Source organism: Capricornis sumatraensis, chromosome 13 (genome assembly GCF_032405125.1).
Source record: "Capricornis sumatraensis isolate serow.1 chromosome 13, serow.2, whole genome shotgun sequence".
Taxonomy (NCBI): domain Eukaryota; kingdom Metazoa; phylum Chordata; class Mammalia; order Artiodactyla; family Bovidae; genus Capricornis; species Capricornis sumatraensis.
In genome coordinates, this window is record NC_091081.1 from 53,830,992 (window position 1) to 53,846,678 (window position 15,687).

Sequence of the window (15,687 nt, forward strand, 5' to 3'; positions counted from 1 at the left end):
TTCCTTCTTGCATACTTTCATTCATAAAGGAAGTCTTGAAAATGAAATGTCTTACTTTGGAAGCATATAGTGTTATTATTATATTACTTTTGTCCAAGATACATTTTTTAAAATAGAAAATTGTATTCATATTCACATTAATGACATGCTATAGTATAAGTGTATATAATTCATAATATGAAAGCTTCTTCCTAGTATTTAATAATTTAGAAGTAATACACACAGAAATTGGGCAAATTATAATTCAATTACTTGGGTGGTAATAAATAAAAGATGATAGCTTACCAATATATGATACAGACCTTTATTCAGACTTAAAAATATAAACCTTAAACTTCTTTTATATTTATAATTAAATAAACTATCTAAAAATGAATATAACAGGTAAAAAATATTGCTTTCAAATCTAAAAGAAATGAAAGTATTACTACTGGTCTGTAAAATGCAAAAAACTAAATTTTTAGTTAAGTGCATTTCCCCAATAGGTAATTGATATGGTGCCACAAACAGTGAAAATTATTTTTGAACATTTACTATAACCCATATTTAGATTTTTAGTATACTTGCCAATTTTCTTACATCATATAAAGACAAAAAAGTAAAGGAAGAGTTCATCTAGTATTTGATGCTACTGTGAAGAATATTAAGGTTTTTGTTTAAGACAATCTATTTTCAAAGTTAACCCTGTTAAGACTATTTAGCAGATTTTAGAATCCAATTCAATTTTGGGAAGTCTAGGCAAAACTGTAAGACAGTGCATAATCCTGTGATATAATCTCCCCTTTAAAAGTAAAGAAGTATGACCATACCATCTTCATCAGTTTGAATAATCGTTTCTTCACTCTCCTTCCTGCCTTCTGGATTGGTTAAGATCATCTTGAGGCTGACATTTGTATAAGGTGGCAGATGGTTCACAACATGCTGAGGGGCTTTGGGGTCCATGTCCAAACAGTCTGCCTTGCTCTCATTGTGACCACGGAAGTAATGGTAGCAGATAGTGACATTAAAAGTGTGGCACCGAGTGATGTTGTAACCCAAGGATTCCCAGTCCACAGCAATGCGTCTTGCCTGTATTTCAGCAATCTTTAAAGTCTTTGGGGTTCGCATAGGTTCTGAAAAATTAATCACATATGCAGATAGCTGTCAGCTTTACCATGAATCATCTTGAAAAAGTATAACACTGCACATAACACAATGTGTGTGAACCTAGGAAAATTGGAAAGTCATTGTTTATTGTTTCTTTATTTACTCATGATCTTATTTTATTTGGGGGCCACGCCATGTGGCACATGGAATCTTAGGTCCCCAACAAAGGGTTGAACCTGTTGAACCTGTAACCGCTGCAGGGAAGAGCAGGGTTTTAACTGTTTGACCACCAGGGAAGTTCCTCGTGATTTTGTTCTTGAAGGTTTCTTTCAGGGGCTAAGGTTTACCGCTGCAAAAAGAAAAACATGTAAAAGGTCCATAGTCCATAGTTCTCAGGAACATGGTAGAAAAATAAAAACCTGAAAATGTGGCTATGACGCTTTTATAGTTGTTTCTATTGTTACTGTCCTATTCCCCACCTTTTGTCATTATTGAGCAAGTGAATTAGCTAATACATCATAATGGATAAGAGTCAACATGTTCTGCTCTATGATTTATCATGTCACCAAGCTATGCTGTATACTAATTAGTCTAATTGTATCACTAAACTACAATTTACAAAAATGATGCAGATATTAACATTTATTATTTCAGTAATGATGCTGTTCATCAAAGCAGAAAAATATCTGAGAAAAACTGCAAGAACACATGTGGATACTCACACTGTCATCTATCCTTCTTGATCTCTTTTTGTCTTTCTCTAGGAAACACTCAGGTCTGACAATCCATAGAGTGTCACCCAAACCAAACTGGGAGGTGAATTTCCATTCAACTGGAAAATTCTGGCAGAACTAAACACTTTGAAGACTTGAATCCATCCATCACTGCTTCCCAAGTGTATACTTTTCTCATGCAAGACTAACTTTAATTGTCTAACTTAATAAAAATAATTGCTCAAATGAAAGTCATGGCCATTGCAAAGTCTACATAGTAAACAAACAAATACACAGCAAAACTTTAATACATTGATTTGACAAAAGAGATCAAAGTCAAGGCCAAGGTCAAGGCTTTGTTGGTGCCTCTGTTAATGCATTAGGGATTGTTAGTGCTCTTGCAAAATAGAAATGTGTAGGAAAAAAGCAAAGAAAAATAATAAAAAATACAAAAAGTCCAACATGAGTGTTTTTATAAATTTTCATTTTTTAAGATTAAAGTCTTAGTTGTGTAAAAATAATCAGCATAGTGCACAGATGGCAAGCCTAAATTACACTCTGTTGGCCATTTAATTTAAAACCGTAAGACTATATGTGTATATATATATATATATATATATACACACACACACACACACAAATATATACATATAAACTTTTGATAAAATCCAAAGTTTAGGATTTAAATTCTGTCTGCTGATCTTATGACTGTTTACAATATCCAGTCTCCCTATTTTATCACTTTTGCTTCAGTGTTTCTCTTAAGCATGTTAAATAGGCTAGAACAAAGATGTGGTTTTCAATCATTAAAAAAAAAGGTTCTTTATATGTCTACTGCTATGTTAACGTTTTTCCTGCCAGGCACAAGAGTGAGATGATGACACTTTCATTTCCATCTAGTTAGACTGAAAACACAGTCTTTGGCACCACTGTCCACAAACTGGCCAGGCACTGATAGATAGGATCATCCAAAATTTCCCAGTTAAACTGTGATATTGTTGTAACAATCACAGGCAACTGAGTGGCCCTGGTGCAGTTAGTCCATCAGTTCAGTTCAGTTCAGTCACTCAGTCGTGTCTGACTCTTTGCGACCCCATGAATCGCAGCACGCCAAGCCTCCCTGTCCATCACCAACTCCCGGAGTTCACTCAGACTCGCGTCCATCGAGTCAGTGATGCCATCCAGCCATCTCATCCTCGGTCGTCCTCTTCTCCTCCTGCCCCCAATCCCTCCCGGCATCACAGTCTTTTCCAATGAGTCAACCCTTCACATGAGGTGGCCAAAGGACTGGAGTTTCAGCTTTAGCATCCTTCCTTGCAAAGAAATCCCAGGGTTGATCTCCTTCAGAATGGACTGGTTGGATAGTTTATTTGAAAAGTATATAGAATGAAAAGTAAGATTTATCCAGAAAATACCTGGCATATATAATGAAAATATCTCATACAGCAATAACAGAAAATACCAATAAGTATTTATTTCTCAGTTTTAACTTTTTAGGTCTAGTAGCTATATACTTTTTTCAAATACCCCTCATTTTGAATCTGACGTTTCACCCTTTACAAATTTCTGTTTGTCCAAGTGATCACTCACTCTCACACATCTTTTCATTTTATTTCACTATTCAATTTGCACTTACCCTGCATTCTAATACAACTTTAAAAAACTAAGAAAAGCATAAGAAAAGTTGAAAAAGATACAAATGAAGGATGTTCAATGCTCATGGATTGGAAAAATCAATATTGTTAAAATGGCCATACTACCAAAGTGATATACCGAGTCAATTTTCACCTCTATCAAAATTCCAATGGCATTTTTTTTTTTCAAAACAAATAAAACAAATAATACTAAAATTTGGGACCACACACACACACACACACAAACCCAAATAGCCAAAGCAATCTTGAGAAAGAACAAAGCTGGAGGCAACATGATCCCTGATTTCAAACAATATTACAAAGTTATAACAATTAAAATAGTATGATACTTGTATTAAAAAAGAAACATAAATCAAAGAAACACAATAGAGAGCATAGAAATAAATGCAAACATATCTGGTCAACTAACTTATGACAAAGGAGTCAAGAATATACAATGGGGAAAGAACTATTAAATGGTGTTGGGGAAATTAGACAGCCATATGCAAAAGAATGAAACACAACCATTCTTTTATGCCATATTCAAAAATTAATCAAAATGAACTAAATATCTGAAAGTAAGACCTGAAACTATAAAACTTTTAGGAAAAAATCATAGGCAGTAAGCTTTTTGACACAGGTTCTGGGCAATGATTTTTTTTTAATCTGACACCAAAAACAAAGGCAACAAAAGCAAAAAAAAAAAAAAAAAAAGTGAGACTACATCAAACTTAAAAAACTGAAAAAGTAACCACTTCAGGGGGAGAAATTATTTGCAAATCATATATCTGATAAATAGTTAACATCCAAAATACATAAATAACTCCTACAATTCAAAAGATAAATGATTTAAAAATAGCCAGAACATCCAAATAGATATTTTCCAAAAAAGACATTCAGATGGTCAACATGTACATGAAGCAATCTTCATTATCATTAATCATCAGGGAAATACAAACCAAAAGCACAATAAGATACCACCTCATATATATCAGAATGGCTGTTATCAAAAAGACAAGAAATAGGAAGTGTTGCTGAGGATGCTGAGAAAAGGGATGCATTGTGCACTGTTGAGAATGTAAATTGGTGCAGCCACGATAGAAAATAGCATTAAAGTTCCTCAAACAATTAAAAACAGAACTACCAAATGATTTAGCAATTCCAATTCTGGGTATGCACCTGAAAAAAATAAAAACATTAACTCAAAAAGATATATGCATCCCCATGTTCAGTGCAGCTATCTTACAAGGAAACAACTAAAGTATCCATCAAGGGATGAATATGTAAAGAAAATATATTTCATATATATTTATGTATATATATGCAAATATGCATATGTACAATAGAATACTATACTATTAAGCCACGAAAAAGAATGAAACCTTGGCTTTTGCAACAACATGGATAGATTTCCAGGGTATTATGCTAAGTGAAATAAATCAGATAGAGAAAAACAAATACCATATAATCTCTCTAACATGTGGGGTCTTAAAAACAAAAAATAACTCCCCCAAAAGATCATAGATTAGTTACAGAGAACAGATTGACATTTGCCAAAAGCAGTGGATGAACTGTCGGAGAAATGAGTTAAAGAGGTATAAATATATTAAAAAATACAATGAGATAAAACTTTAAAAGGAATCTGTTTTACAGATGTATGACACAACTTCTTTGGTAGGAGAGGAAGAAATTTTTACCTAACTAACTTTGGCAATGAGTAGAAACTATAAGGCCAATAAACGGCACCCCCCCAAAACAAAGAACAACAACAACGAAAAAGCAGATAATCACAGGAATGGTTCAAAGGTTACACAAGACTTTATAGAGTGCAGTCATCATAGGGAGACCGTGTTTCTGAACAGCAAATTTAGATGCATATATGCATCCTTTTTAAAAAAGAAAGAAATAATAAAGTGTATATATCAGTATGAAAAAAGTGGACATACAAAATGGTAAAGAAAAAAAAGCTACTTAATACGTCATAGACTAAAATTTCCCTGTTATATTACTGACTACCTATTAACATTTTTTCCCAAGATAACCATAAAATAATTTTAAAAATTTATTTCTCTATTTATAAACTTAACTATTTACAAAAATAAATAGAAATTTTCTTCTCCTAACTAATCTCATTTATCCAATTTCTTTTGCCTTCTGGCTTCCCTTATTCAACCACTTTATGGAGTACTGAAAATAGGAAATGTACGTGCTATTCGAGGTCTGCTCAGCTGCTGCAACTAGCTGACTGCCTATTAGAACTGCTTCACATTCTGAAGACCCCTAGAGCAAGTCAGAGTTTGCAGGAGCTTGGCATTTCTCTAGGCATGGAAGAGCAAGAAGAGATGCAAATGTGTGCACACTGAAGGACTCACTGTCAAAAGCAGAAATAACTCACTACTCCCCACATTTTATTATATTTCAATTTTTTAATTTTTAAAATAAAAGTACATCCAGATACTCTTAAAGATACAACTTTTCATAATCAATTATTCATTTTTAAGAGTTGACCAAAGACATATTTATTATGTAATATGTAAAAAAATACAGAGTTCACTTTGAGAATTTTGTTTTGATGTACTTAAATGCTGCTTACTTTGACACTAATATAAATTAGATTTTAAAACTCTAATTCAAAATCTGGAAAAGGTAGGTTAACAAATCCTATACATATGTGCATAAACCACAGTCATAATACCAGTAGTGAATACTTTATTAACTGGTATAAAAAGTGAAGATTTGTGAAAAGAAATACCTTTCTAATAAGCAAAGAATCTTTCTACACTGTCAATATGGTATTTAAAATCTATATTTTTCACAATGACTTGAATAAATGCTACAAAACAAATTGTTACTACTAACATAGTGATTTAAAATGTAATTTTACTCTAACCTAGAGCAATATTCAGAAGCCCACATACAACAAAGTAAACACACACACACACACACATACAGAAGCACATCTAAAGTCAAAACTCAGTTATCTTGAGCTCTAAGGCATCTGCAATAACTCAGAGGAAGTCACTAATTAAATGTTTTCTTAATTGACATATTCTTTATTTTTTTCAGTTTTTATTGAAGTTGGACATTCTGAGCTATATTTACATATATATTATATATGTGCTCATGTGTGTACATTTATGTATATATACACATATACATGTATTAACACATGCACATACATACACACATAAAACAGGCACTCTGCCATGCAACAACTCTGAAGTCTGTTAATTCTGACATGGTTTGACAACCATGTGTACATAGATTTTTTAAAAATATCAGAATATAAAAGGTAGAGACGTGATAATGTTCTACTTCTTTGAAATCCATTCAAAGTAAATCCTATCAGAGAATTTGACAATAAAATTACATAAATTTCTCACCCTGATCCATTATTCTTATGGCTTATCAATAATAGCATTTTATTTCTTAGATATGAATGCATAAATAAAAATTTTAACCTTTAAAATTGAAATAATTAATTTTTATAGAATAAATAGAAGCAAGTTATTGCTCAGGACTCACTATGTTACATAAAGCTGAGCATAAGTGCTTTTTAAAGGATTAAATAATTTAAAGAAATGAGCTTGTGTGGTGAATGGCATGTAGAGACATCATAGTAGCTAGTATTTATAACAATCATCACTGGTCACCACAATGATGCTAAAACAATGGGGATCCCACTTATTAATACATTATCTGTTCAGTGTTTTGAAATTTACTAAATGTTCTTTCTTTCCAATTTTTAACTTTCCACTTTCAAATTTCTATTATGTATTCCACACATGTTCTCTCTCCCTCATTTTGCTTTTCTAGCACAACGAAATTTGGGAAAACAACAAGGAATTGATAAAAGCTGTGGAGCAAAATTATGGCAGAAACTTAGGAAGAAATATAGCAAGGTAGTGATCTTCTGGAAGCAAAGGATCATATTAAAATATTTTGAACAAGTCATCCATCTATTATGAAAGAAAAAAGGGGTTGCCTACTATGTAAGTATATGATACGAGACACTGTGGAAGATTCTGAAGAGAATAAAACAATAATAGATTTCAAGGAGCCTAACATTTATTTAGTAAAGGTGATAAACTAAGAAAAAAGATACAGAGTTAAAACAATATGATAGAAATGTATGTGAATGGAATAAGATACTATAGGAATTTAAGAAAGAGAAACAACTTCCACCTGGCAAATGGAAGACATTTGGATTAGGTCTCAATGAATAATGCAAGAAGATCTATAGACTAGTTTGGATAAATAATACAAATGAAGAGGAAATAAGATGCATAAATATGTAGAGGAAACTGGAAAAAATATGCAGTCTCATTTGGTTGCTATACAAGTTATCTAATTGATTAATAGGAAATATTTGTTGAAAAAAGATTAGAAAAATTTTGAATGTCATGACAAGAAGTAACCTCATCTATATCTAATAGAAAGTAACAGAGCAGGAAATTAACACAGTCAATTAATTGCTTTAGAAAAATAAAGTTGGAGGTTGGGTCAACTGTGCAGTCAATGGAAGAGGAGAAATCCAAACACTGCAAAGTGTTAGTGGAGAGTAAGATGCCAGGAAGAAGTGTGACTTCAGTAGACATATGGTTTTCTTTATCTTTTCTGCCAAATGTTGATCAGCTAAGGTTACCAACTTTTCCCATTCCACTTCCCTTTTATTGTTCACCTATTTCTTAGTTGCTACAGTGAGAAAGGTCACATGAAATCAAGCAGAAATAAACAGATATAGCAGAAAAGTGGCATATCAAATCTATGACCAGTAATGTACAATTAACAGATAAATAAGGAAGTATAACATCACTGCCCTTACTTAAATTCTCAACAGATCAAGCATGGGATTTATGTCTGTAATAGTTTTTGTGGCAAATATTTAATACAATTTGATAGGAAAAAATGAAAAACTACTTAATAACTCTCTAAACATTAAGAAAAATTAAGACATGGGTCGACAGAGAGTGCTTATTTTGAGTCACTTCTCAACAGCAAGTGTTTCTGTAAAGTGCCTCTTATTCTTCACAGAACAAACAACCGTCATTTGAGGACACGTATTGGTCCAACAGCCCCTAAGCTGAGCCATTAAATATTTCTACCCAGTGCCAAGAAGTAAAAGCCGGGGGTGGTTAACACGTAGTTCTAGATAACAGATATAAGGAAATTCAAATTGTGGTATTTGCTGAACAGCACGTGACACGATGGTCAATATCCAGGTGCTTCTGTAGCGATAATCTCTACTTATTCTGAAAGAGTTGTGGAAACAAAAGCTTTAACAAATACAAGAGAATCGAGGGCAGGGATCACATTTCCCTAAAGTCAGTTTTTAGTGAAAAAACTTATTATCCATCTGTCAGTCAGAGAGAAATAGAAGCTATCCCAAAGCTCATGCCAAGAAGAAAAGGAAGATCTTGTCAAAGATGTCACAAACTAAGAATACTGAAGCATGACAGGGAGCTCCGTGTTCCTGGCTGCTTTTACATGAGAAAGCTTAGAAGCTGACTGCAAAGTACAATTTCCATTCCACTTATCAAAACAAATGCAAGAGAAGTGAATTTCTTGACTGCCAGAGAAAATATTTGTTAGTGTAAAAAATAATTGAGATGAAATGTCTGAACAAAGGTGACTTAAAAAAAAATTAGGAAGAAAACATTGGCATACCATGGGGGAGGAAAACGCTTAAATGCTCTGAAAGACACTGTCTTTACTTTCACCATTTGATGCTTTGTATTTTTATTCTTTTCCTCATGGTAATGACTGAGAATAATCAAGGTTTTACACTGCACATCTTTTCAATCTTATAGCATCATTAGTCTTGCCAAAAAGATTTCATCTCTGCTCCCACGGGTCAAATTGAGTTAATGATAAGTTGGTGAGATGACTTGATTAGTACTGTAACATGAGGGAGCCTCAGGTCCAGGAATAATCACAAACCAACTGTCAGCTCTTTTGGCTTTCTGGCTGTGTTGTTGAAATGACATGCTTGGACTCAGGGGATATAGAATGACAGGGGGTGAGCGGTTCACTCAGCTCTCCTACAGAGTCACAGAAATATTTACCCAGTACCATCAGAATAATACTAAGCACATCACCAAATTAAACCAAAATATGTGCCTTCACTGCTCTCAGGAGCCTGACAGAAGCTCATCAGACAATTCTAGCAACATTTGCATCCTCTCTACAATAATGATAAGGAAATTGTTTGATTTTTAAAAATCAAAGGGACAAAGAAAAAGACAAAAATAACTACGTTTTAAAAAAGTTAAATCCTAATGTTTGTCTTATTAAATCTAATTCTCAAAATATGAGGACTTGAAAACTTGGGGACTCTTTAATGTTTTTCACTTAAATTTTTATCTAATAATATTAGACTGTGTTGGAAGAGACATGTAACTACAATCAGTGAATCCACTTTAATTTATTCTCTGATATTGCATATTCTGCTTATATATTATACTTTAAACAACACTTAAGACATAAAACATAAAGCACATATACGTGGATAATACATGAAATAGAAAAAGAAAAGGCATTTTAAAATATTTATTGAAGAAAAAAAGAAAATCTCCTACCACAATATAAACTTTATTTTTCGTTAAAATGTTTAGCAAAAACATTTTTCAGACATAAAAATAAAGTGTTGCGTATTATCTTAAAAATTATTATGTAAAACACTACTTCATAACATACAGTGTATAAAACAAGATGACTAGAGAGGTGCTGCATACAGCTATGACAAAACAGGGAACCAGCCTGATGCTCTGTGATGACCTACAGGGGTCGGATGGGCGGAGGGGAGGGAGGCCCGAATGGGAAGGGTGGTATGTATAATTATGGCTGATTTGTTCCGTTGTACAGCAGAAACCAACACAACACTATAAAGCAATCCCCCCAGCTAAAAATGAATTTAAAATAAATAAAGTGAGAAAAAACCCAAAACTTTAGAGGGAATTTTCAGTGCTTTCTCCACTCCTAAAAAGAAGATAAATGACACTCTTACACTGAACTAAAAGATGTAAATATTTTGTATACCAAGCAAAGTAGTTGGTCCCATAGTACATGCTTGGAACATTTATTTCCTGAAAAATAGAGCAACTAACATGTTTTAACATGTTTTGCGTTCAAGAGCTAATGAAAACAGAACTTAAGAACTCAATTCTGTGATATCTCCAATTCTTCACCTCTCCCTGTATTCACACTATTGACCATGTGACTTTACAACTCTTAGCACCGAAGAAGTGGGGTCTATTCCCCCATCTTTTGATTTGGTACTTGCCTCGTGACTTGCTTTGGTCAACAGAATGAGGCAAAAGCGGTGTTGTGCTGATTTTCAGCCTATATCTCAAGAAGTCCTGTGAGCTCCTCCTGCTCTTACACCTCCATCACTTCTGGACTAAGAGATGCCTATGGAGCACGGCTGAGTTAGTCACCTTTGTACACGCAAAGGTTGTCTAGATCAGCCAATAGCCAGTCCACCAGCAGATTTGTGAGCCAGACATGATCATCAGAGGCTTTCTGCCACTGATAAGATTTTGTGGCTAATCATTGCTCAGCATTTTGATATAAGCTCTACCCTTAATCTCTGTTGCTGTTCAGTCACTAAGTTGTGTCGAACTCTGAGATACCATAAACTGCAGCAAGCCAGGCTTCCCTGTCTTTCACGATTTCCTGGAGTTTGCTCAAATTCATGGCCATTGAGTCAGTGATGCTATCCAACCATCTCATCCTCTGCTGCCCTCTTCTCCTTTTCCCTTCAATCTTTCCCAACATCAGAGTCTCCAATGAGACGGTTCTTTGCATCAGGTGACCAGAGTATTGGAGCTTCAGCTAAAATCTCACGTGGTAAATTACCTTAACATTTGTGTGAAGATTACATTAGTGATTCCTGCATAGAACAGTACTTAACAAATTTTATTTCTCTAAAACTGAATTGTGCTGAGCCACTATGTACTTATTTATATTCTTTTTATTTTGAAATAAACATTTTTTTTGAAATAAACATTTATTAAGGGCTTGACACGTGCCAGATATCGTGGCAGTATATGACGTAAAATGACTTTAAATGAATTTATTTTCATCTTTACTTCTTGTATGCTCTTTGAGAGTAGGTTCATTTCTTCACTATGCTCTCACAGATACTAATTTATTAAACATAGGCCTACTAATTCTATGAGACATAAGACACGCAATACTTTATTTTAAGCTATAATAAAATTGAGAGTCATTTTTTAGCACCCTAGTTCCTCACTGAGATATAAAACAAAATATTTTAATTTTTACATCAATATGTTTATAGGTAGATATAAAGTGAATCAGCAATATAATCTAAATTTCTTTACTTTTGAGTGGATAGGTCTAACAGAAAAAAATACATTTACATATATTTTTCCCCTTGCGGCTCAGCTGGTAAAGCGTCTGCCCACAATGCGGGGGACCTAGGTTCACTCCCTGGGTCAGGAATATCCCCTGGAGAAGGAAATGGCAACCCACTTCAGTATTCTTGCCTGGAAAAATCCATGGGTGGAGGAGCCTGGCAGGCTACAGTCCATGGGGTAGTGAAGAGTCGGACACAACTGAATGACTTCATTTTCTTTCACATTATCCAAATCCTTCTAACACTGCTTGGTTTGATGCATGAGACAGGGTGCTTAGGGCTGGTCCACTGGGATAACCCAGAGGGATGGGATGGGGAGGGTGGTGGGAGGAGGGTTCAGGATGGGGAACACATGTACACCCATGGCTGATTCATGTCAATGTATGGCAAAAACCACTACAATATTGTAAAGTAATTAGCCTCCAATTAAGATAAATAAATAAAAAAAATAGTACATCTTTTCCTCAACTACATAACTCCAACAGTAGTAAATGAAAAGTTAAGAGGGCTCATTTTAAGTGAAGCTATCTTATGACATGAAGTCCTTTAAGCCCCCTAAAATAAACCACAACAATTACATTATAATGATATTCCAAGTATGTATGGCTCATTTCACTCCTTACAAAAATCAGAATTTTAATACATTAACTTAGATCCTGCTCTCAGTCCTTCAAAACAGACTAATTTGCTTTGGATCACATTTCTGAAGAAAAGACAAGAAAATTTCTAAATGATAAGAGAAAAAAACTATAGTAATACAAATTTTGAAAGAGATAGTAGCTCTTGACATACTGGAACACATCATTTAATTTAATAAAATGCAAGTGTCTGGTAACATGCTTGCTTCAGGGGAATAAAAAGACAGATAAGGACTGTAGGGGTGATGATTATTTGTCTATTTCCTTTTCTGAAGCCACCACTTATTCTATGCTTTCATGCATGATTAACAGCTTGCAGATCCTTCACATGTAATCAATAGTTGTGAAATTTTATATTAGGTTTAGAGATTAGGAAGCCTTGATTATAAATTTTATCGATTTGTACAGCTTAGCTGCAGAAATCCCTGTACATTTTTCAGAGATTAAATTAAAAGGAGATATACGGCTGACACATACTAGAAATGCCAGTGTGACGATCAGATGTGACCTCTTCATGCATATTCCTCCAGATGAAAAAAATCCATCTAGTACACTAAAACATGAATCAGCATGTCAACAAGCGTCAAGTCGAGATAGTAAATACAGTGAAAATGTGACAAAAAGAATTACAAAACCACAAGGAAACCTGCCTCACACTATAATAATTATAGGAGACCTGAAAGAATTAATTGCTTCAGCTCATTTGTAACTTAGGAAATTGACAGAGATAAGAATAATGAACTCCTTAACTCACACTTGGGAAAATCTGAGCCTATATTAAAATGTAAGATTCACAATCTTTTTTAAGACAAAGGAACAAGGACAAACTTAATTACTAGAAAAATAAATATAATCATCTTAAAGTTAGCAAATAACCTAGTAAATATAAAATTCATAACCAAATCTGATTTATTAATATTCCTGTTTCAAAAACTCTTAAGGAACTGTGCTATATTTTATGTCCATTGTTTTAAGGTCTGAATATTCCTACCTTAAAATCTTTTAAGAAACTCTGTGTTCAGGTTTCCTATATTAATATGGAAACTTGAAATCAGAAAATATACCCTATATAGAAATAAACAGTACATATAAAACAGGCCTTGAAGAAACAATGCTAACTAAATAAATGTTAGAATAATTCATTGGCTAATACATTTGCCATATACAGCCAACTTTTAAAACACAGCATAAACTCCAGAGCTAACTCCTACTAGGATAATTAATTTTAACAAATATCTAGCAGATAATACAAACAGGCCAGACTAGTTCTTTAGGATAAAAAATTAATAAATAAGACATGACTCCCTTCCCTGTACAACTCACAGTGTGGAGAGATACAGGTCCACACACAGGTAAGCTGTATCTTAATGTGATACAAACAAATAACACTATTGGGCCGAAGAGGCAAATGAAACTGTACAACTTCGATGGTAGGAACAATAAGCTGTTTCACATAGTAGTAATGATCAAGCTCCATTTGGATGCTTAAGATTTTTTTCACAGTGAAGGGAGTGGATAAGAAGGGCCTTCAGAAACAAACAAAAAATACCAGGGTTGCAGAGAATCCTGGTTGCTATTTTGGACAGGGAAGAACTCTAGCCCCACTTTCGGTATTTTCCCATCAGTGTATTCATCCATGTAGGGAGGAGCAAAATATATATTGGAAAGGCAAACACTTCTGAATATAATCTCCAGCTGGCTCTCTCCCTGAACTCTGGATTCATATATCCAACTGCACTCCAGTCATCTCAACTGAGTAGGCTAAAGGGCATCTCAAATAAAATCTGCAAAATTAAGCTACTGCTATTCCTCAGCCTATTTCTCATTAAAATATTTTTGCAAGTCTTTCCCATCTCTGTAAAATAACTCCACATTTTATGTATCCAGGTCAAAAACCTTAGAGTCATCCTAAGGACTTCGTTCACCTCACACTATACAGCATTTGATCAACAATTTTATCCCTCCTCTCTATGATATATGTTCAGCCTCTGACCACTTATCACTGCTTCTAGCACTGCTATTTCTCTGACCTTAGCCACTATCACCCCAGGACTCCAATTAGTGACATTGAAATCAGACTAAACTGGAATGAACATCTGCTTCTACTTTTGCTCCTCCTAGTTGTCAGAAGGACGCCTAAAAGCCCTCCAGTGATGCCCACCTAAGTCAGAGGAAGAGTGAAAGTCAGTCATCACAATGGGCTTCTAGGTGCGGCATGTTCTCCTACCCACCCCATCCCCACCCTTGCTCCCGGTCTGGCCTCATCTCCCACTACTCTGTCTAATCTATACATTGTTGTTTAGCTGTTAGGCAGTGTCTGACTCTTTTGTGACCTCATGGACTGTATCCCACCGGGCTCCTCAATTCATGGGATTTTCCAGGCACGAATACTAGAATGGGTTGGCATTTCCTCCTCCGGGAGATCTTCTTGACCCAGGGACTGAACCCGTGTTTCCTGCAACCACTGAGCCACCTGGGATACCCAATCTGCATATCAGATACCACTTAAGCATGCCAGGCACACTTTTGCCTCTGGCAGGACCTTTGCACTTCCTCTACCTTTTGCCTAGAATATCCTCCCAGATAGCCGTTTTTCTTACTCCATCTGCTGCTACAGAGCTTTAATCAAATGTCATGTTACTGAAACTTTCCGTATTAATATTATTTAAAATCTACTCTCTGTTTACGGCTTCATTTTTCTCCCTAACACTTACTGTCATCTAATATCATCTATATTTTATTTTATTATTTCCTGTTTCAATACTACAATGCTTGGTGCACAATCATTGTTCAATAAATATTTAGCCTGATGATTGAATGAGTGAATGAATGATGAACTAATGGATCTTTGTATCTTCTGAAGTCAGTAAGTTCCTAGCACATAATAAATGAGCTACAAATTTTGGCTGATTGAAGGTAGCTTTTAATAACAGAAAAGTCAGCATTAAAATTCTACCTCTAATTTATTATAAAATGAAATTTAAACTACTGACCACATGTATCCTCTAGAAATAGCCTTAACACGTTTTCATCCTTAAGAAGCAAAAACAAGATTCAATTTGAATGATAAAAATATGAAATTACTAGGAGAATTCAAGTGACAGGAGGGGAAACGGTTACTGTAGACCTTTGGAACACTTGGATGGTGTTAGGAAGTGTTCTAATTTCATTATTTTACATGTAGCTGTCAGTTTTCCCAGCACCACTTACTGAAGAAGCTATATTTGCCAAAGATA

The 15,687-nt window shown here is 34.4% G+C and overlaps 1 protein-coding gene across 4 annotated transcripts in view; it reads right to left on the reverse strand.

Moving 5' to 3' along the window:
• Positions 1 to 15,687, reverse strand: part of PTPRK (protein tyrosine phosphatase receptor type K) — a 619,103-nt gene that overhangs the window by 128,458 nt on the left and 474,958 nt on the right. For all 4 annotated transcript variants that reach the window (XM_068985075.1, XM_068985072.1, XM_068985073.1 and 1 more), the window contains exon 8: positions 810 to 1,112. In XM_068985075.1, coding sequence (XP_068841176.1) covers positions 810 to 1,112 — 303 coding nt within the window. The remainder of the gene's footprint in view (positions 1 to 809; positions 1,113 to 15,687) is intronic.